The sequence below is a fragment of the Gekko japonicus genome, unplaced genomic scaffold, assembly GCF_001447785.1.
Source record: "Gekko japonicus isolate JY-2015 unplaced genomic scaffold, Gekko_japonicus_V1.1 scaffold2717, whole genome shotgun sequence".
In the NCBI taxonomy this organism is placed as follows: domain Eukaryota; kingdom Metazoa; phylum Chordata; class Lepidosauria; order Squamata; family Gekkonidae; genus Gekko; species Gekko japonicus.
Window position 1 is genome coordinate 147271 of NW_015165905.1, and position 19721 is coordinate 166991.

General features: G+C 53.2%; 1 protein-coding gene across 1 annotated transcript; it reads left to right on the forward strand.

Moving 5' to 3' along the window:
- Positions 1 to 550: 550 nt before the first annotated feature.
- On the forward strand, positions 551 to 19102 carry AQP8 (aquaporin 8). The gene is made up of 5 exons (XM_015411380.1): positions 551 to 791; positions 3422 to 3548; positions 7623 to 7837; positions 15391 to 15525; positions 18998 to 19102. Exons 1-5 carry the CDS (start codon positions 565 to 567, stop codon positions 19038 to 19040), a joined length of 747 nt encoding a protein of 248 aa, XP_015266866.1. The 5' UTR covers positions 551 to 564; the 3' UTR covers positions 19041 to 19102.
- Positions 19103 to 19721: the final 619 nt, after the last annotated feature.

A 19721-nucleotide genomic window follows, 5' to 3' on the forward strand; every position in this document is an offset into this window, starting at 1 on the left:
GGAGGCTAAAGGACTGTGAGCTAGCTCACACTAACTCAGCTTAGAGGGAGCACTGCCGTGAAGCTGCGCGGAGGAAGCCTGGCTTGCTACATGTGGGTCTTAAGGGCATCCCACAGCAAAGCAGTTGGAGGGGGTTCCTGTGCAGCCTTGGCTTGGCCCATGGCAGATCAGGTGGCGACCGTGTGCCCCTCTGGAGCGCAGGTGGGGGGGGCTCACCTGGCAAGACGCCACCTGCGCTTCCGGAGGTCCTTGGCCGGCTGCTGCCTCTGCTGGGCTTGGCAGAGCTGGATCAGGTTCAGCAAGGCCGTTGGTTTCGCCGTCTCCCCGGGAGCTGGACGGAAGAACAATGGGAGGGCAGCGATGCCAAGTCCCTGCCCTGCACTTGGAACAGACGGTGCCCCACGGTGGGGCTGACAGGTGGGGCTGGGACCTGGAGGCACATGCCGGGGCAGGCCACTCTGCGCCCCTGACTGGGCGGGGAACGCTGGGTGCTGGCTGGACCCCAAGTCCTCCTGCTTGTCTTCCAGGTTTGCTGGAACCATGACAGACGTGGAGTTTGGGAGCATGTCGATCAAGGAGGGCAAGGAGGAGCGGAAGCCAAGCCCCGTGCACCCCCACTGGTTCGAGCAGTACGTCCAGCCCTGCATGGGGGAGCTGGTGGGCTCGGCCTTCTTCATCTTCATGGGCTGCGTGTCTGTCATCGAGAATGTGGAGGGGACCGGCAGGCTGCAGCCGGCCTTGGCGCACGGACTGGCCCTGGGGCTCACCATCGCCATCCTGGGCAACATCAGGTAAGGGGCTCCCTCTGGCCGGAAGGGGGAGCAGCAGCAGCTGCAGTCGGGGCGTCGCTGAGGGACCCACATTGGCTCTCTGTGCATGGGCAGAGGAGCTCCCTGGCTGGTGTCCAGTGCTCCCTCTAAACTGTGGAGTCTTGTGAGGAAGAATTCTACTTTGTGAGCTACCCAGCATTAAAGTTGTGAATGAGCGATTTGGCTTCTGCATCAATGAGTTTGCTCTGGAGAAATGCTCCCTCTAAGCTGTGGGGCATTGTGAGCAAAAATTCTACTCTGCGAGCTCCCGGCATTAAAGTTGTGAGTGAGCGGTTCGGCTCCTGCATAAATTAGTTTGCTCTGGAGCCCTCCTTCCTGAGCTAAGACAAAAATGTCTGTGAGCTAGCTCACACCGACTCAAGCTTAGAGAGAACACTGCTCTGGAGCCATCCTTCTTGCGCTAAGGCAAAAATGTTTGAGCCAGAGGCTAAAAAACTGTGAGCTAGCTCACACTGACTCAGCTTAGAGGGAACACTGCTCTGGAGCCATCCTTCTTGAACTAAGGCAAAAATGTGTGAGCCGGAGGCTAAAGAAACTGTGAGCTGGCTCACACTAACTCAGCTTAGAGGGAACACTGGGACTCCCAGCTAGGGGTTGGAAATAAAGAAGCCAGATTTCTTGCCACCAGCTGGGAGCACCGGCGAAAGGAGACAGACCCCTCCCCTTTTGCCAGTGTGTTCCGGGCACCTTATCCTCACTCATCGTCTCCACCGCCTTCTAGGAAGTGCTGAACGGCGCGGTGCTGGATCCGATCCCAGGCTTCCTCTGGGGAGCAGCTGGCGTCTGCCGGAAGGAAGGGGGGAAGCAGGAGAGGAGAAGGAGAAATCCCCACCATGGCTCAGTACAAACTGAGGCCCAGGTTTTTTGCACCCTGGGCCCTAGCTAATGAAGGACAGAGAAGACCACCGTGCACGGAATGCCCGGGCCCCTTCCAGCTCTTGCCTGCTTCCAGCTCGGCTGGGATGGGCCCTTCTGGTAGGGTTGCCAATCTCCAGGTGGTGGCTGGAGCAGTGTTCCCTCTAAGCTGAGTCAGTGTGAGCTACTTCACCGTTTTTTAGCCTCCAGCTCACACATTTTTCGCCTTAGCTCAGGAAGGGATGGCTCCGGAGCAAACTAATTTTTGCAGCAGCCGAATCGGTCACTCACAACTTTAATGCCGTTAGCTCACAGAGTAGAATTTTTTGCTCACAAGACTCCGTAGCTTCGAGGGAGCATTGGGCTGAAGATCCCCTGATATTACAACTGGTCTTCAGGCAACAGAGAGCAGTTCACCTGGAGAAAGTGGCTGCTTTGGAAGGTGGACTCTGTGGCATCATACCAACAAGGTTCTGTTCAAGGTATGAGCTTCCGTGTGCACACACACTTCCTCAGATGCAACGAAGTGGAATTGACCAGTCCATACATATGGGGAAAGGGTGGGCACTAAATCAGCATCCAGCGTAATTAAGATGTTTATCAGATTCGGGAATGACAAGCTTCGTTTATATTGTTGCCGTTTAACATAATGAAGATGTCTGAAGAGATGCAAACAAAGCAGAGGCCTCTACACAGGGACTGGTAAATTCCATTTCATCATATCTGGGGAAACAAAAGCTCATACATTGAATAAAACTTGGTTGGTCTTAAAGGTGCCTGCCTGGACTCAAACTTTGTTCTACTGCTTCAGACCAGCACAGCTGCCCACCAGAACCACGCTTAGCCTCGTTTGGTGTAGTGTTTAAGTGCGCGGACTCTAATCTGGGAGAACCGGGTTTGATTCCCCACTCCTCCGCATGCAGCTGCTGGATGACCTTGGGCAAGCCATGGTTCTGTCAGAGCTGTCCTTGAAAAAGAGCCGTTTCTGTCAGAGCTCTCTCAGCCCCACCTACCTCACAGGGTGTCTGTTGCGGGGAGGGGAAGGGAAAGGAGTTTGTACACCGCTCTGAGACTCCTCTGGGTAGTGAAGAAAGGGTTATAAACCCAATGTCTTCTCTTCTCTTCTTGTTTGCTTTCTTCCTTTGATTCCGACACCCTGGTTCAGTCCCTCTCTCCAGGGCAGAGAAGAGTCCAGAGACCCGTGTTCCCTCTAAGCTGAGTTAGTGTGAGCTAGCTCACAGGTTTTTTTAGCCCCCGGCTCACACATTTTTGTCTTCGCTCAGGAAGGAGGGCTCCAGAGCAAATTAATTTATGCAGCAGCCAAATCGCTCGCTCAAAGTTCTGATGCCAGCAGCTCACCAAGTAGAATTTTGGCTCACTCCACAGCTTAGAGGGAGCCTTGCCAGAGACCTGGGATTCCAGCCAACTGTGAGGTTCTGTGCCAAGACCAGTGTTCCCTCTAAGCTGAGTTAGTGTGAGTTAGCTCACAGTTTCTTAGACTCCGGCTCACACATTTTTGTCTTAGCTCAGGAAGAAGGGCTCCAGAGCAGACTGAATGATGCCGCAGCCAAATGGCTCGCTCACAACTTTAATGCCAGTAGCTCACAAAGGAGAATTTTTGCTCACAAGACTCCACGGCTTAGAGGGAACAAAAGACCTTGTTCTAATTTGCCTGCCGAAACCTCCTGGTTGTCCCCCCCCTTTAATGCCACCCCTCCCTTCCCTCTTGCTTTCAGTGGGGGCCACTTCAATCCTGCCGTCTCCCTCGGGGCCTGGCTGGTCGGCGGGCTGAACATGGTGCTGGTCATTCCGTACTGGATCTCCCAGCTGTGCGGAGGGCTGATCGGAGCGGCTTTTGCCAAGGTAGGCTTGGGGACGGGGCAGGGGGGTGGCTTCGGCCAGGGGGTGGGAGAGAGGAGGTTCCCTGGGAGGGTGTTTCCTTCCCTTCCCTTCCCTACGCATGGCCTGGAGGCAAATTGAGGCCGCTCCCCTTGATGGAAGGTGGCAAATGGAGTCTACGCCACCCTCCAGTTTGCATTTCGTGGACAGAGCCGGGGGGGGGGGGGGGCCTGGTGATCTCCCTCCCCTCTGTTGAACTGTTCTGAATGGTTCTGCCTTTCATACTTCTTGGCCATCAAACCATTCGGAAGACCAAGGACGCTATTTGCTCCACCCAGTCCACAGAAGGCAAATGAAGGCTGGCTTCCTCCAGCTACGAAGTGGTTCTACCTTCCAGTCTGGCGTAGTGGTTAAGAGTACGGACTCTAATCTGGGAGAACTGGGTCTGATTCCCCACGCCTCCTCCACATGCAGCTGCTGGTGTGACCGTGGGTCAGTCACAAGTTCTCTCGGAGCTGTTCTCTCAAGGACAGTCCTTGAAAGAGCCCTCCCAGCCCCACCTACCTTACAGGGTGACTGTTGTGGGGAGGGGAAGGGAAAGGAGTTTGTAAGCTGCTCTGAGACTCCTTCAGGTAGTGAAGAGCGGGGTATAAATCCAATCTCTTCTTCTTCGTCATCCCTCTCTAGGCTCCTGAGTCCTTGCAAAGGAACTCTTTGCTCTTCTCCTATGGTTGCCAGTTTGGTGTAATGGTTAAGTGTGCAGACTCTTGTCTGGGAGGACCGGGTCTGATTCCCCACTCCTCCACATGCAGCCGGCTGGATGACCTTGGGCAAGCTATAGTTCTGACAAGAGCTGTCCTTTTAAGGGCAGTCCTCTCAGAGCTCTCTCAGCCCCACCAACCTCACAGGCAATGTTCCCGCTAAGCTGTGGAGTCTTGTGAGCAAGAATCCTATTGTGCAGTGTTCCCTCTAAGCTGAGTAAGTGTGAGCTAGCTCACAGTTCTTTAGCCTCTGGCTCACACACCTTTTTGCCTTCGCTCAGGAAGGAGGGCTCCAGAGCAAACCAATTTATGCAGGAGCCAAATCACCTGTTCACAACTTTAAGGCCAGTAGCTCACAAAGTAGAATTTTTGCTCACAGGACTCCACAGCTTAGAGGGAACGTTGGTTCTGAGCTCCTGGCATTAAAGCTGTGAGCGAGCAGTTTGGCTGCTGCATCAGTTCATTTGCTCCGGAGCCGTCCCTTCCTGAGCTGAGACAAACATGTGTGAGCCAGAGGCTAAAAATCTGTGAGCCAGCTCACACTAACTCAGCTTAGAGGGAACACTGCTCACAGGGTGTCTGTTGTGGGGAGGGGGAAGGGAAGGTGATTGTGAGCCGCTCTGAGACTCCTTTGGGTAGTGAAGGGCGGGGTATGGGTCCAATCTCCTCCTCCTCCTGCAACCTCCAGGTGGCGGCTGGGGTTCCCCTGGAATTACAGCTGATCTCCAGACAAGAGAACGTGGCTGCTCTGGAAAGTGAGCTCTATGGTATTATGCCCTGCGGAGGTCCCTCCCCCTCCCCAAATCTCCTCCTCCTCCCCAAGCTCCACCCCCCCAAAAAAAATCTTCAGGAGTTTCCCAACCCAGAGCTGGCAACCTTATCGTCTCCAGACCTGTGGGGCTTGCTTGCACTGCAAAAGCAACCTGCTGATCTGGTAGATTTCTCGAGTGCTGTCCTTTGGCAGACGGCATCTCCACTTTCCCCCATAAACACCGAGGGACTTAGAAAAAAACTCTGGCAGGGACTTCACGGGGCATCGGTCACTCTCTGGAATCTCTGTTGTCAGGGATTTTCTGGGGACTGAATTCCAGGTTCTGGGGAAGGCGAGCCTGGGCCTTGGCAGGGAGAATTTCCTTGGAACGGCAGGGGTCTTGGGCCAGTGTTCCCTCTAAGCTGAGTCAGTGTGAGCTAGCTCACAGTTTTTTAGCCTCCGGCTCACACATTTTTGTCTCAGCTCAGGGAGGATGGCTCCAGAGCAAACTCATTGATGCAGTAGCCAAATCGCTTGCTCTGAACTTTAATGCCGGTTGCTCACAAAGTAGAATTTTTGCTCACAAGACTCCACAGCTTAGAGGAAGCATCGCTCGGGAGTCGGCCTGAGGTGGGGTGGGGTGGTGTCGGGAGACCTGATCTATGACCATAGATATTCAAAAGCAGCTGACACCATTCCCAGCCAATGCTCCTCTAAGCTGTAGAGTCTTGTGAGCAAAAACTCTACTCTGTGAGCTCCTGGCCTTAAAGTCATGAGCGAGCGATTTGGCTGCTGCATAAGTTAGTTTGCTCTGGAGCCCTCCTTCCAGAGCTGAGAGAAATATGTGTGAGCCGGAGGCTTAAAAAACGGTGAGCTCGCTCACACTAACTCAGCTTAGAGGGAACACTGGACTCTCGGCACCGCCTCGGAACTGACAGTGGGAATGTGCAAGGGGCAGGCTCTGTGACAGGCGAGCAGGATGAGGCCTCCGAGTGTAAATACTCTGAGCCCGGAGAACAGCTATACTTGGCTGGGGAAGAACTAGGTCTGCCTTCACTTCCACTCTTGAGGACAGCTCTGGAAGAGACCCCCAGAGGTCATCCATCTGTGCCTCCTGCCCCAGCCCTGGATTGTCTCCACCTCAGGGGTCCCTTCTAGGAGTATGTGTGGGGTTTTCTTCTGTGGGGCAAAAGCCCTGCTTCCCCCCCACACATACACACCTCCACTTATATGCACCCTTTCTCCAGTTCCAGCCCACCCCCTCAATCTTAGGGCTTTTAAAATATCTTTTTCTTCCCCCTCCCAAGTGCCCAGCATGTATATCCAGGCCTGTAGCTAGGATATTGGGGCTTGTGGGGCAAATTTTCCCCCCGGTGGGGCTGAAGTTCTCCGTGCAGAAAGAAAAGCCATTTAGCCCAGAGAAAGCTGTTACCAGGATAGATCTCTGAGCTGCAAGCTGTCGCCCACTTTATATGACAGTTCTCAGCTGCTGCAAGTTAATCCCTTCTGCCAGCCTAAGCAACCATTCTGAGAACAAGCTAGCAGGTGGAGGTAAGGACTTCTGTAGTCAAGAAGGCTAACTCTTAGGCAGAAGAACTTTCTTAAAGGAGGCCAGTTTCTTGACACAGAGTTAGAAGGGATCTTAGAGGTCACCTACTCCAACCCCCTTGCTCAGTGTGGGAATTAGTCAACTGCAGCACCCCACTCTGCTTAAAGGAGTGCACGCCTTTAAAAAAATGTTTGGAAATGTTTGGAAAAAGCATTTACAGGAGACATTCTTGTGGGGCTGTGCCTTTAAGACAGGGGGCAGAGCCCTCCAAAGCCCTACTGTAGCTACAGGCCTGTGTATATCTACTGAAGCGTTTGTTCACTGCAAGAAGTCAGTCTTTTAAAAAGAAGAAACAACAACTCTGGACGGTTGTTCGGGAGCAGGGCAGTGTAATTGTCAGAATGGCCAGCCAATCAGCAGTCTGCACGGTCAGATGGGAAGGTGGGATGCGTTAGCTTCATGATTGTCAGAATGGCCAGCCAATCAGCAGTCTGCACAGTCAGGTCGGAAGGTGGGATGAGTTAGCTTCATGATTGTCAAAAGGGCCAGCCAATCAGCAGTCTGCACAGTCAGATGGGAAGGTGGGATGCGTTAGCTTCATGATTGTCAAAAGGGCCAGCCAATCAGCAGTCTGCACAGTCAGATCGGAAGGTGGGATGCGTTAGCTTCATGATTGTCAAAAGGGCCAGCCAATCGGCACTCTGTACAGCCTGTTAAGAGTCAAACGTCCTGTCTTGATCTCAGGGTGAATAATTTAATCCCGTCTCCTTACCAATGCTGATTTCTGCACGCCTGCGACGCCTCCGCATATCACACCTAATCCAATCACGCCTGCTGTTGTCCTTCACCTGCTAATGTCATTTGGCGTCTGAAATCACTCCAAGATAGGAGGACGGATGTACTCACATTCTAGCTGTAGCTGGCTCTTTTCTATGGCTACAGGCAGGCTAACGGGGCTGCCCATTTTGGCAAATAATTTGAAAGCGATGACTCTTCCCTTCTCCGCAAAACCAACCTTCGGAGCCTCTCTGTTGCAGGCCGTCACCTACGACGAAAGGTATAAGAACGCCAGCGGAGCGGCCTTCACCACCATCACATCAGACGACCAGCTGGGGAGGGCTCTGATCAGCGAGGTCATCATGACCATGTTTCTAGTCATGGCGGTCTGCATGGGGGCCATCAACGAGAAGACCAAGGGCCCCCTCGCCCCCTTCTGCATCGGCTTCACGGTCACCGTGGACATACTGGCAGGGTGAGTCGGCCACAGGGTCTGGAGCATTCCCTCCGGCGGCAGCAGCGGGCTAATCCGGGAAGAGGGCTACACTGGAAGGGTAGAAGAAAGCAGGCCCAGCACCCAGCTCAGGGACGTGTGTCTCAGTCAGTGCCCCGAGACAAGCGTCTCACCGGCAGGTCATAAGAACATAAGAGAAGTGTTTGGATTCTGAGATTCAAGGTCGATGGTCGTTTTGCAAACACAAGAGTCACATTACTTAAAAGAAAAATATCTTTACTACAAAACAAAATAAAGCATGATGTAACTTTGGGTAAAAGAAATAAAACAAAAGGTTACATACTTGCAGTTACTTTCAGCACTACATACTAACAGCTACATCTTTCTTTCTATCTATCTGTCGACTTCAAGAGAGCGCTTCCTGTCTGGTTCACACAAAGGGCCATAAAGCTTGTGAATACATGAATGCTAGATCAAAGCATTTCCACAGACAAGTTGTTAGTTGACCAATACAAAAGGTTACAGGTCACTTCATTAGGCTAAGCGACTCCCTGAAACTTTCCCGCTGTAGAATACATTATGTAACGTAACATCCTGTTTCCTAACAAACAACATTTAACTCTGTAATGACTGAAGTGTAAGCCACTTGAAACTCCAACAAGAAGTCATGGACCTGCCCGGGATAGCCCAGGCAGGCCCGCTCTCGTCAGATCTCAGAAATTAAGCAGGGCTGACCCTGGCAAGTATTTGGATGGGAGACCTCCAGGGAATACCAGGCCCGGGAGGCCCAGAGGCAGGCTATCAAGCCGCTCCTCTGAATGTCCTCCCTGCCCCAGTGGGAGTCGACAGAGGTCGCCATGACTTCCAGGCACAGGCGCACGCACACACAAATGCAAAAATACCAAGAAAGAAAACCCATGTTGGATCAGGCCAATGGCCCATCCAGTAACACTCTGTGTCACACAGTGGCCAAAAACCCAGTTGCCATTGGATGGGCCACTGGCCTGATCCAACATTGGCTTCTCTTATGTTCATGTTGGATCAGGCCAATGGCCCATCCAGTCCAACACTTGGTGTCACACAGTAGCCAAAACCCAGGTGCCATCAGGAGGTGCACCAGCAGGGCCAGAACTCCAGAAGCCCTCCCACTGTGGCCCCCCAAAGCATCAAGAAGACAGAGCATCACTGCCCCGGACATAAGAACATAAGAGAAGCCATGTTGGATCAGGCCAGTGGCCCATCCAGTCCAACTCTCTGTGTCACACAGTGGCCAAAACCCAGGTGCCATCAGGAGGTCCACCAGCAGGGCCAGAACTCCAGAAGCCCTCCCACTGTGCCCCCCCACAAAGCACCAAGAAGACAGGGTATCACTGCCCCAGACATAGTGTTCCATTTCTACCTTGTGGCTAATAGCCACTGGTGGACCTCTGCTCCAGATGTTCATCCAATCCCGTCTTTTAAAAATTTTATTTATCAATTTTTCCACTCATCATTTACATGTATTCATCATTCTATTCTTTTGAGTCATATTCATCATTTACATACAATCATTCTTTTATACATTTGAATCTAAATTTTCCATATTTTCTTAATCCAGTTATACAGGCTTTCCCATCTTTTAATAAACACACTTTCATCTTTCCCTTGAAGAATTATTGTTAGATTGTCCATTTCTGCTACTTCCATCAATTTGGTGAATATTTCCTCTCTTGTTGGGAATTTATCTTGTTTCCAATATCTGGCCAATAATATCCTTGCCGTTGTCAATATATATGTTAATAGATATTTATCATTTTGTTTAGAATCCTCTGGTACCATATTCAATAGGGCTATTTCAGGAGTTAAGACCAAATTTAAATTAATGCTATCCGCAATTAGCTTTTGTATCTTTTCCCAATACATTTCGGTTTTCCCACAATGCCACCACATATGGAAGAATGTTCCCCTCTTGAAGCTGTGTAGCCGCCGCCACTTCCTCCGGCAGTGAATTCCACGTGTTCATTACTCTTTGTCAGTGGGTTGTGTGATCCAGAATTCTGGTCCGTTTATGGGGCCTGAAAAACGAAGGCTCTGGGGCAGCAGGCTTAGAGATGGAAAGGACCCCCCCCCCGTCCCTCCTACTTGAGGTGGAGAGTGACTGCCTGGCAGAGCAGCCAGTGCCACACTGGGTCATTTGCCTCGATGCCCATCAGCTTCGTAGGCTCATATTCTTGATCTCATTCCATAACAACATCAGAGGTGCCCTCCTGGGTCAGATCAGCAAGGATCCATCGAGTCCAGCATCCTGTTTCACACAGTGCCCAACCAGTTCCCTGAGACAGCTGTCAACCCCTTTAGAGGACAGTTCTCAGCTGCTGCAAGTTAATCCCTTCTGCTGGCCAAAGCGACAATTCTGAGAACAAGCTGGCAGGTGGGGATGAGGACTTCTGTAGTCAAGAAAGCCAACACTTAGGCAGAAAAATCTCTCTGGAAGAAAACCAGTTTCTTGACAAAGAGTTAGGAGGGGTCCTAGAGGTCACCTACTCCAACCCCCTTGCTCAGGGCGGGGAATTAGTCAACTCCAGCCCCCCACTCTGCTTAAAGGAGCACAGGCCTTTAAAAATATTTTTTTAAAGACTGAAAAAAGCTTTTACAGGATAAATTCTTGTGGGGAGGCTCCCTCTAGTCAACTTGGCTAGTAGACGTCTCCTCCTCCTCTGTGAATCTGTCCCACTTTAAGCCATCAGAAACCGTTTGGCAAAGGCCGGCCTCCCATTCTCTGGCTAGGACTGCTGGGTCTGGGTAGGGGGAGTGCCTGGGCGGGATGGGGGGGATGTGGCTCCCCCCCCCCAGTTTCTAGAAATCACCCAAAGGCTTGGAAGGCAGACAAGAGGCAAAGTGCTGTTGACGCTTGACTGATATTTCAGTTTGGTCAGCGCTGCCCTCTTGGGCCTTCTCTTGGGGCGGAATTTTTCCGCTCTCCCCCTTGCCAAGCAGGGCCTTTCGCCACCTCGGGGGCACAGGGGCGGGAGGCGGGGGGGGGAGTGTAGGGAGAGCTCAGCTGCAGGAGGACTTGAATTGATTCCCCCCACACACACAAGCACACAGGGTGCGTGCAGCCAAATGTTTATTGGCCAACTGAGGTCCTTTGGAATGCATGTCCAACTTTGTACTGGTCGTATATTAATATACCGAATGCCAGTAAAATCCAAACGAAGGTGCTTCTGTTGGAAAAGTGTTTGGTTGCCTGATGCCAGTGGGGTGGGGGCCTGCCCTGGGCCTGGGAAGCCCTCTCCTCTGCAAGGGACGCTGCAGGGATCAACACTCCCCCACATAGTTGAGGGAGTGGGGAGGGATCTAGGGCAGAAGATGTCCCCTAAGGGCCAGTCTGGTTTAGTGGTTTAGGAGCGTGGACTCTAATCTGGGAGGACCGGGCTTGATTCCCCTCTCCTCCTCCACTTGCAGCTGCTGGTGTGACCGTGGGTCAGTCACAAGTTCTCTCGGAGCTGTTACATAAGAACATAAGAGAAGCCAATGTTGGATCAGGCCAAAGGCACATCCAGTCCAACACTCTGTATCACACAGTGGCCAGAAATACCAGGTGATATTAGGAGGTCCAGCAGTGGGGCCAGGACACTAGGAGCCCTCACACTATTGCCCCCCCCCCCAAGCACCAAGATGACAGAGCATCACTTGCCCCAGAGCCCCTATCTATACCTTGTGGCTAATAGCCACTGATGGACCTCTGCTCCATATGCCTATCTAATTCCCTCTTGAAGCCGTCCATGCTTGTAGCCGCCACCTCCTCCTGTGGCAGTGAATTCCAAGTGTTGATCACTCTTTGGGTGAAGAAGGACTTCCTTTTATCTGTTCTAACCCGACCGCTCAGCAATTTCATGGAGTGCCCACGAGTTCTTGTATTGTGAGAAAGGGAGAAAAGTACCTCTTCCTCTCAGGAGAAAGTTTCTCTCAGGAGCAGTTCCCTCAGAGCTCTCTTAGCCCCACCTACCTCTCAGGGTGTCTGTTGTGGGGAGAGGAAGGGAAGGGAGTTTGTAAGCTGCTCTGAGACTCTGAGTGAAGGACGGGGTATGAATCCAATCTCCTCCTCCTCATCCTCTTCCTCTTCTTGTTTGGTGTAGTGGTTAAGTGCGTGGACTCTAATCTGGAAGAACCGGGTTTGATTCCCCACTCCTCCGCTTGCACCTGCTGATGTAACCTTGGGTCAGTCACAAGCTCTGGCACAGCTGTTCCTGAAAGAGCAGTTTGTGTCAGAGCTCTCTCAGCCCCACCCACCTCACAGGGTGTCTGTTGTGGGGAGGGGAAGGGGGAAAGGAGATTGTAAACTGCTCTGAGACTCCGAGTGAAGGGCGGGGCATAAACCCAATCTCCTCCTCTTCCTGTTCTTCTTCTTCTGTCAATCACCAGGGTGTTCTCTCAGGAGCAGTCCTCGAGGGAGCTCTCTCAGCCCCACCTACTTCACAGGGTGTCTGTTGTGGGGAGGGGAAGGGAAAGGAGTTTGTAAGCCGCTCTGAGACTCCAAGTAAAGGGCGGGGCATAAATCCAATCTCCTCTTCTCTGCTTCATCTAGTTCAACCCCCCCTGCACAACGCAGAAAATTCACAACCCCCCCTATTCCCCCAGTGACCCCCTGCTCTATGCCCAGAGGAAGGCAAAAAAACCTTCAGGAAATCCCAGGCCAGTCTGGCCTGCAGGGAAACCCCTTCCTGCCCTCAAAGTGGCACCAGTAGGGGGGCTTATGCAAAAGAGCCACGGCAGTCCTCCAGTTCTGGGACTGCAGGGTGTTGGTCTTGGTACAACCCTCCCCTTTCACTCTGTGGGGGAGCCCCATGGACCTACACGGAGCAGATGGGTCAGTGGCAGAGAGAAATGGCTTCTTTCCCACTGGCAAAGGAGCTTGGCGTTGGACTCGGATGGATTTGGCCCGTGGCTTCCTCGGTCTGCTCAGAGAGGCGCTGGATTTGGGTTCCAGGAATCTGTTCGCTGCTGATAACCATGCACACGCTGATCCAGTGTGAAAAGAGAAGAAGAAGAGAAGAGATTGGATTTATGCCCCGCCCTTCACTCGGAGTCTCAGAGCATCTTACAAACTCCTTTCCCTTCCCCTCCCCACAACAGACACCCTGGGAGCAATGCTCCCTCTAAGCCGTGGAGTCTTGTGAGCAAAAATTCTGCCTTGTGAGCTACTGGCATTAAAGTTGTGAGTGAGCAATTTGGCTGTTGCATACATTCTATTTTGTGAGCTACTGGCATTAAAGTTGGGAGTGAGCAATTTGACTGTTGCATAAATTCTACTTTGTGAGCTACTGGCATCAAAGTTGTGAGTGAGCAATTTGGCTGCTGCATAAATTAGTTTGTTCTGGAGCCCTCCTTCCTGAGCAAAGACAAAAATGTGTGAGCTGGAGGCCAAAAGACTGTGAGCTAGCTCACACTAACTCCGCTTAGAGGGAACACTGCCCGTGAGGTAGGTGGGGCTGAGAGAGCTCTTTCAAGGACTGCCCTTGAGAGAACAGCTCTGACAGAACTTGTGACTCGCCCAAAGTCACACCAGCTGGTTTCATGTGGAAGAGTGGGGGATCGAACCCCGTTCTCCCAGATTAGAGTCCACACACTTAACCACTGCACCAAACTTAACGCCAACCTGTTCTCTAGCCACTGCTTCGAACTCGAGAGCTCCTGCTGAGAAAGAAACCTTCCCTGTCAGTCACCCCTTTCCAACATACCCGGCCAGCTGGAAGGCTGCATTTGCTCTTCCTCATATTGGAAGCATCAGTGAATGCCCACATGCAATCCCAAAGGCTAAGGGGGTGTTGAGGCGAGGCCCACTCTTGCTGGAGCCCAGGGTTGTGGCTCCACACTGGGATGGACTCCAGCGCAAATACTTTGTCTGTGGCTGGAAGAGGGGGGTGGGAATACAGGAAGCACATGCCCTCACATGCTGGGCTTGTCCTGGTGGCTCTCTTCCTGGGGCTGTGTAGCAGTGCTTCAGCTGATGCCAGGGTTTCTAGCTTCCTCATAGCCACTGCGCTGCACACTCCAAGAGGGGTGCCTGAGGCCTAGGTATAGGGGTCATGTCTGGGGCAGAGATGCTCTGCCTTCTTGGTGGTTGGGAGGCCACAGCGGGAGGGCTTCGGGAGTTCTGGCCCTGCTGGTGGACCTCCTGATGGCACCTGGTATTTTTGGCCACTGTGTGACACAAAGTGTTGGACTGGATGGGCCACAGGCCTGATCCAACATGGCTTCTCTCGTGTTCTTATATCTGGGGCAGTGATGCTCTGTGTTCCTGGTGTTCTGGGGAGCCACAGCAGGAGGGCTTATGGAGTTCTGGCCCTGCTGGTGGACCTCCTGATGGCACCTGGTATTTTTGGCCACTGTGTGACACAAAGTGTTGGACTGGATGGGCCACAGGCCTGATCCAACATTTATTTATTTATGTATTATTCAAATTTATACCCCGCCCTCCCCCGTAGGGCTCAGGGCGGCTTACAAGGCAAGATAATACTTGCAACATAAAACAACAATACAAAATTACCAATATATATACCTTTTAAAAGCATATTATACAATTTAAAAACCCGTCCTAAATCACATAAAGTGCTCGGTGATAACCAGAACTCCTAACCCCAAAGATGGCGGGATAGTACTTCTCTTCCAGTTCTTCTCTTCCAGTTCTTATCTCTGGGGCAGTGATGCTCTGTATCCTTGGTGCTTGGGGGGCAACAGTGGGAGGGCTTCTGGAGCTCTGGCCCCACTAGTGGATCTCCTGATGGCCCCTGGGTTTTGGGCCACTGTGTGGCACAGAATGTTGGACTGGAAGGGCCACTGGTCCGATCCAACATGGCTTCTCTTATGTTCCTATGTCTGGGGCAGTGTTGTTCTGTCTTCTTGGTGCTTGAGGGGCAACAGTGGGAGGACTTCTGGAGTTCTGGCCCTGCTGATGGACCTCCTGATGGCCCCTGGGTTTTGGCCACTGTGTGACCCAGAGTGCTGGACCGGATGGGCCATTGGCCTGATCCAACATGGCTTCTCTTACAGTTCTTATGCTCTTATAACAATGTTGCTGGGTCTGCCCAATGCGAATGATCCAACAGTGGGGGCAGGATGAGCTCCTGGGAGCTGATTTCCAGGGGACAAGGGTGACCCAGCGCCATCAGCGACCTTGAATTCTTTCTGGGGACCAATCCTGCGGGGCACTTCCCCTGTTCTTGTCCAAGAGGGCAGGCTCAGTTAGGCCTTAAGTGCTATGGGAGCTCAAGTGGGCAGTCTTGCTTCATGTCTATGAGGGTTGGAGTGCCGGGCCTAGCAGTGAGAGCATCAGACTGAGATCTGGGAGACCTGGGTTCGATTCCTGGCTCTGTCATGGAAGCTCACTGCAGAAAGTCGGCTTAGAAAGTTTGAAACAAAAGGAAGTGCAGCCGCTTGTATCAGCTGGGGGAGGACACAGATCCTGTTCGGGGGGCCCCAATAGGCAGCTTCCGTTGCAGAGCACCACGGCCTCTGGCTACGGAGAACGTCCTGGGGAGACGCCGCTTCCGCCTCCTCCCTTAACCCCCTTCTCTTCTTCTCTCCCCGCCCAGGGGCGCCATCTCCGGAGCCTGCATGAACCCGGCCAGAGCCTTCGGCCCCGCCCTGGTGGCCAACTACTGGGATTACCACTGGGTGTACTGGGTTGGGCCCATGGTGGCCGGATTGCTGGTGGGAGCTCTGATCCGGTAGGTGGGCTTCCCAAACGGCGGGGCACAAAGGTGGGAGGGGACCAGCGCTGGGACGCAAGCGTTCCGGGATGCCGAACCAATGGCCTAAGGACCTTTTGGGGGTCAGGCGGTACCCCACTGTGCCCAAAGGGCATGACCTCCCTTGTATCCCATTGGCCATTCCACTGGGCTGCCTGTCAATTCATGCGCCTGCTGAATTTGCAGTTTGTCCCCATCAGGGCTTTTTTGGTAGAAAAAGCCCAGCAGGAACTCATTAGCATAATAGGTCACACCCATCAGCAGAAACTCATTAGCATATCAGGCCACACCCTGACAACACAGCTCATGAACATATTAGGCCACACCCCCATGTTACCAGAAATGTGCTCATCCAGCCACACCCACCTTTGGCCTCTTATTCTGTTTACCTTGTTTGTCGTCAAAACGTTTTTGTAGCAAGAACTCCTTTGCGTGTTAGGCCACACACCCCTAATGTAGCCAATCCTAATGAGTGTCTGCTGTTGGGTGTGGCCTATTATGCTAATGAGTTCCTGCTGGGCGTGGCCAACTCAGGAGCCAGCGGAACTCCGTTCCTGTGCGTTCCTGCCCAGAAATAGCCCTGGTCCCCATGATGTCCTGTGCCTCCAGTTCTCGAGGATTGATCGGTCACGCAGGGCTGTCAGCTCCCGGTTGGAAAATTCCAGGAGATTTGGGGGTGGAGCATGGTGACTGTGGGGACTGGAGGGGGCGGGGCCTCAGGAGCGTATAATGCCGCAGAACCCGCATTCTGAAGTGGCCATTTTTTCCATGGGAACTGATCTCTGCTGTTGTAATAACGGGAGATCTCCAGCCGTCACCTGGAGGATGGCAGCCCTAGCTATGAGGGTCCCCGTCCATATCTTTGCCCCAACCTAGAAAGCTCTGGAAGTTTCCCAGAGGCTGAGCAAAAAGCGCCTCCTGCAGGGCTATTTTTGGGCAGGAACGCACAGGAACAGAGTTCCGGCTGGCTTCAGAGTTGGCCACGCCCACTACAGCCAAAACATCTGCGTGCCTAGCTACAGAGGGAAGGCCTGGAGAGTGACCCCCCCTCCGCGACTCCGAGGCAGGTGGGCCAGGAGAGCCCTGGAAGGGTCGGGGAGGCATTTAAATGCCTCCCAATGCCTTCCCCGGCCTGTCCAAGGTCTGGCTTGCCTTGAGCTCCCCACAGCCACAGGGTGCCCAGGCAAGCCAAAGGAAAGGCATGGGGTATGGCCTAATACGCTAATCAACTGCGCTGTCAAGGGTGTGGCCTAATATGCTAATAGATTTCTGCTGTCAGGTGTGGCCTATTATGCTAATGAGTTCCTGCTGGGCTTTTTCTACAAAAAGAGCCCTGCGTCCTGGACAATGCTCCCTCTAAGCCGTGGAGCAAAAAAAATCTACTTTGTGAGCTCCTGGCATGAAAGTTGCGAGCCGGCAATTTGGCTGCTGCATCAGTTAGTTGGCTCTGGAGCCCCACCCTTCCTGAGCTGAGACAAAAATGCGTGAGCTGGAGGCTAAGAAACTGTGAGCCAGCTCACACTCACTCAGCTTAGAGGGAACACTGTCCTGGATCTTCTCAAGTTGGTTTGGAAAGCGGCCTCGACTGCACGCCTTTCTGTGTATGGTTTTACGCATTGTTGGACAACATACGACGCTTTGTTTACGAGGCTTTCCCCTCCCCTCTCCCCTCCCTCTTCTGAATCCCTGGGCCCAGACTAGTTTGCAAAGCTAGGCGATGCATGTAAATGCAGCCTCCTTAACGCCGACTCTCTTTGGCGTGGGGACAAATTACACTCTGCCCTGGGAGGCCCATGAGGGGAATTCTCTCTCACTTGCCTTAAAAAGAAGCTGCTCTGAGAGGGGGGAGGGCAGTGTGGATTGGGGCCACATCAGGGAGGAATAGCCCCCCACACACACAGTTTTTCCCTGATGGACAAGCCCCTCCACACCTTCTTCTCACCTGTGGCCCTGATCCAGGCCTCCTTTCAGCAGCAAACAGCACACTTGGCATTCCAAGCATGGCCTTTCAGTGTCTCACGGTCTCTTAGCCCACAGCCCCACGGGCATCTCTGGGCCGGTGTGGAAGGGCTTTTTGCATCCAGGCGAAAAAAGGTTGTTCTTCTTGAGATATGCCCGGGTGGTGGTGGTGTCTTTGTGAAGTCACCAAATAAAGCAGTTCTGGGGGTAGGAAATAGGGGTGGTGGCAGTTTGCTCAATGCCCCACTTGGGAGAATCTGGTTGGAGACAGAATGCTGGGCTAACACGAACTTGGCATGCAGACAGTCCCGGGTTCAATCCCCAGCATCTCCAGTTAAAAAGCAGGAGGTGATGGGAAAGACCTCCGCCTGAGACCCTGGAGAGCTGTCAAGAGGGGCTGTGGCTCAGTGGCAGAGCCTCTGCTTGGCAGGCAGAAGGTCCCAGTTTCAATCCCCGGCATCTCCAGTTAAAAAGAACTGGGCAGGAGGTGATGGGAAAGACCTTTCTCTGCCTGAGACCCTGGAGTGCTGTCAAGAGGGGCTATGGCTCAGTGGCTGAACCTCCGCTTGGCAGTCAGAAGGTCCCAGGTTCAATCCCTGGCATCTCCAGTTAAAAGGACCAGGCAGGAGGTGATGGGAAAGACCTCTGCCGGAGACCCTGGAGAGCTGTCAAGAGGGGCTGTGGCTCAGTGGCAGAGCCTCTGCTTGGCAGGCAGAAGATCTCAGGTTCAGTCCCTGGCAGCATCTCCAGTTAAATGGACCAGGCAGGAGGTGATGAGAAAGACCTCTGCCTGAGACCCTGGAGAGCTGTCAAGAGGGGCTGTGGCTCAGTGGCAGAGCCTCTGCTTGGCATGCAGAAGGTCCCATATTCAGTCCCCAACAGCATCTCCAGTTAAAAAGGACCAGGCAGGAGGTGATGGGAAAGACCTTTCTCTGCCTGAGACCCTGGAGAGCTGTCAAGAGGGGCTGTGGCTCAGTGGCAGAGCCTCTGCTTGGCATGCAGAAGGTCCCATATTCAGTCCCCAACAGCATCTCCAGTTAAAAAGGACCAGGCAGGAGGTGATGGGAAAGACCTTTCTCTGCCTGAGACCCTGGAGAGCTGTCAAGAGGGGCTGTGGCTCAGTGGCAGAGCCTCTGCTTGGCATGCAGAAGGTCCCAGGTTCAGTCCCCGGCATCTCCAGATAAAAAGGACCAGTCAGGAGGGGATGGGAAAGACCTCCGCCTGAGACCCCGGAGAGGGACCGTGGCTCAGTGGTAGAGCATCTGGTCCCAGGTTCAATCATGGGCATCTCCAGTTAAGAAGGGACTAGGCAGGAAGTGATGGGAAAGACCTTTCTCTGCCTGAGACCCCGGGGAGCCGCGCCCAGTCTGAGTGGGCAGGACTGACTTTGATGGACCGGGAGGGTCTGATCCAGTAGAAGGCAGCTTCTTCGTGGGTTCGATACTCTTCAAGTACTGATCGGCTGTTCTCCATCTGATTCCCCCCCACCCAGGTTCCTGATCGGAGACAAGAAGACCCGCCTCTTCCTAAAATGAGGAGCCCCTCTCCCCAGTTGACTGGGCAGAGCGTCCAGGAGGGTCTCCTCTGCCTGACCTGACCTCTCTTTGCCTACCCCACCGATGACGACCTCTCTGCTTCACTCTCTGACCGCCACCCCCCCAAACTGAAGGGCAGGTCCGTCTGCCGGGGAGGGGCAGCCCTTGGACTCTTCTTGGCCTGCTGCTGCTTTCTACCAGCTCCAGGCAAAACTGCTCTGGGTTCTCCTGGGGGGGGGGGGGTTGGCCAGGAGGGGCCCTCCTTCCTTCTGTATTGTTTGCCTGCGATCCCTTGCCGATTCCGCACCGCAAGGAGGGGAGTTGCCCCAGTCCCCGTCCTTTGCTTTCCAGAGAGGAGGCCATACAGAAAGGCATCCAATATTTGGGGGGGGGGGTGCAAAGGTCATAAGAACATAAGAACATAAGAGATTGCCAATGTTGGATCAGGCCAAAGGCCCATCCAGTCCAACACTCTGTATCACACAGTGGCCAGAAATACCAGGTGCCATCAGGAGGTCCACCAGTGGGGCCAGGACATTAGAAACCCTCCCACTGTTGACCCCCCCCCAAGCACCAAGAAGACAGAGCATCACTTGCCCCAGAGTCCCTATCTATACCTTGTGGCTAATAGCCACTGATGGACCTCTGCTCCATATGGACCTCACCCCCACTCCCTCCAGT

What these genes read in the sequence shown, in the direction of transcription:
- AQP8 (XM_015411380.1), top strand. Translation starts at nt 565, where the DNA reads ATGTCGATCAAGGAGGGCAAGGAGGAGCGGAAGCCAAGCCCCGTGCAC. An exon ending in GCCATCCTGGGCAACATCAG is followed by an intron (nt 792 to 3,421) that starts GTAAGGGGCTCC and finishes TCTTGCTTTCAG; the next exon opens with TGGGGGCCACTTCAATCCTG. An exon ending in CTGGTGGGAGCTCTGATCCG is followed by an intron (nt 15,526 to 18,997) that starts GTAGGTGGGCTT and finishes CCCCCCACCCAG; the next exon opens with GTTCCTGATCGGAGACAAGA.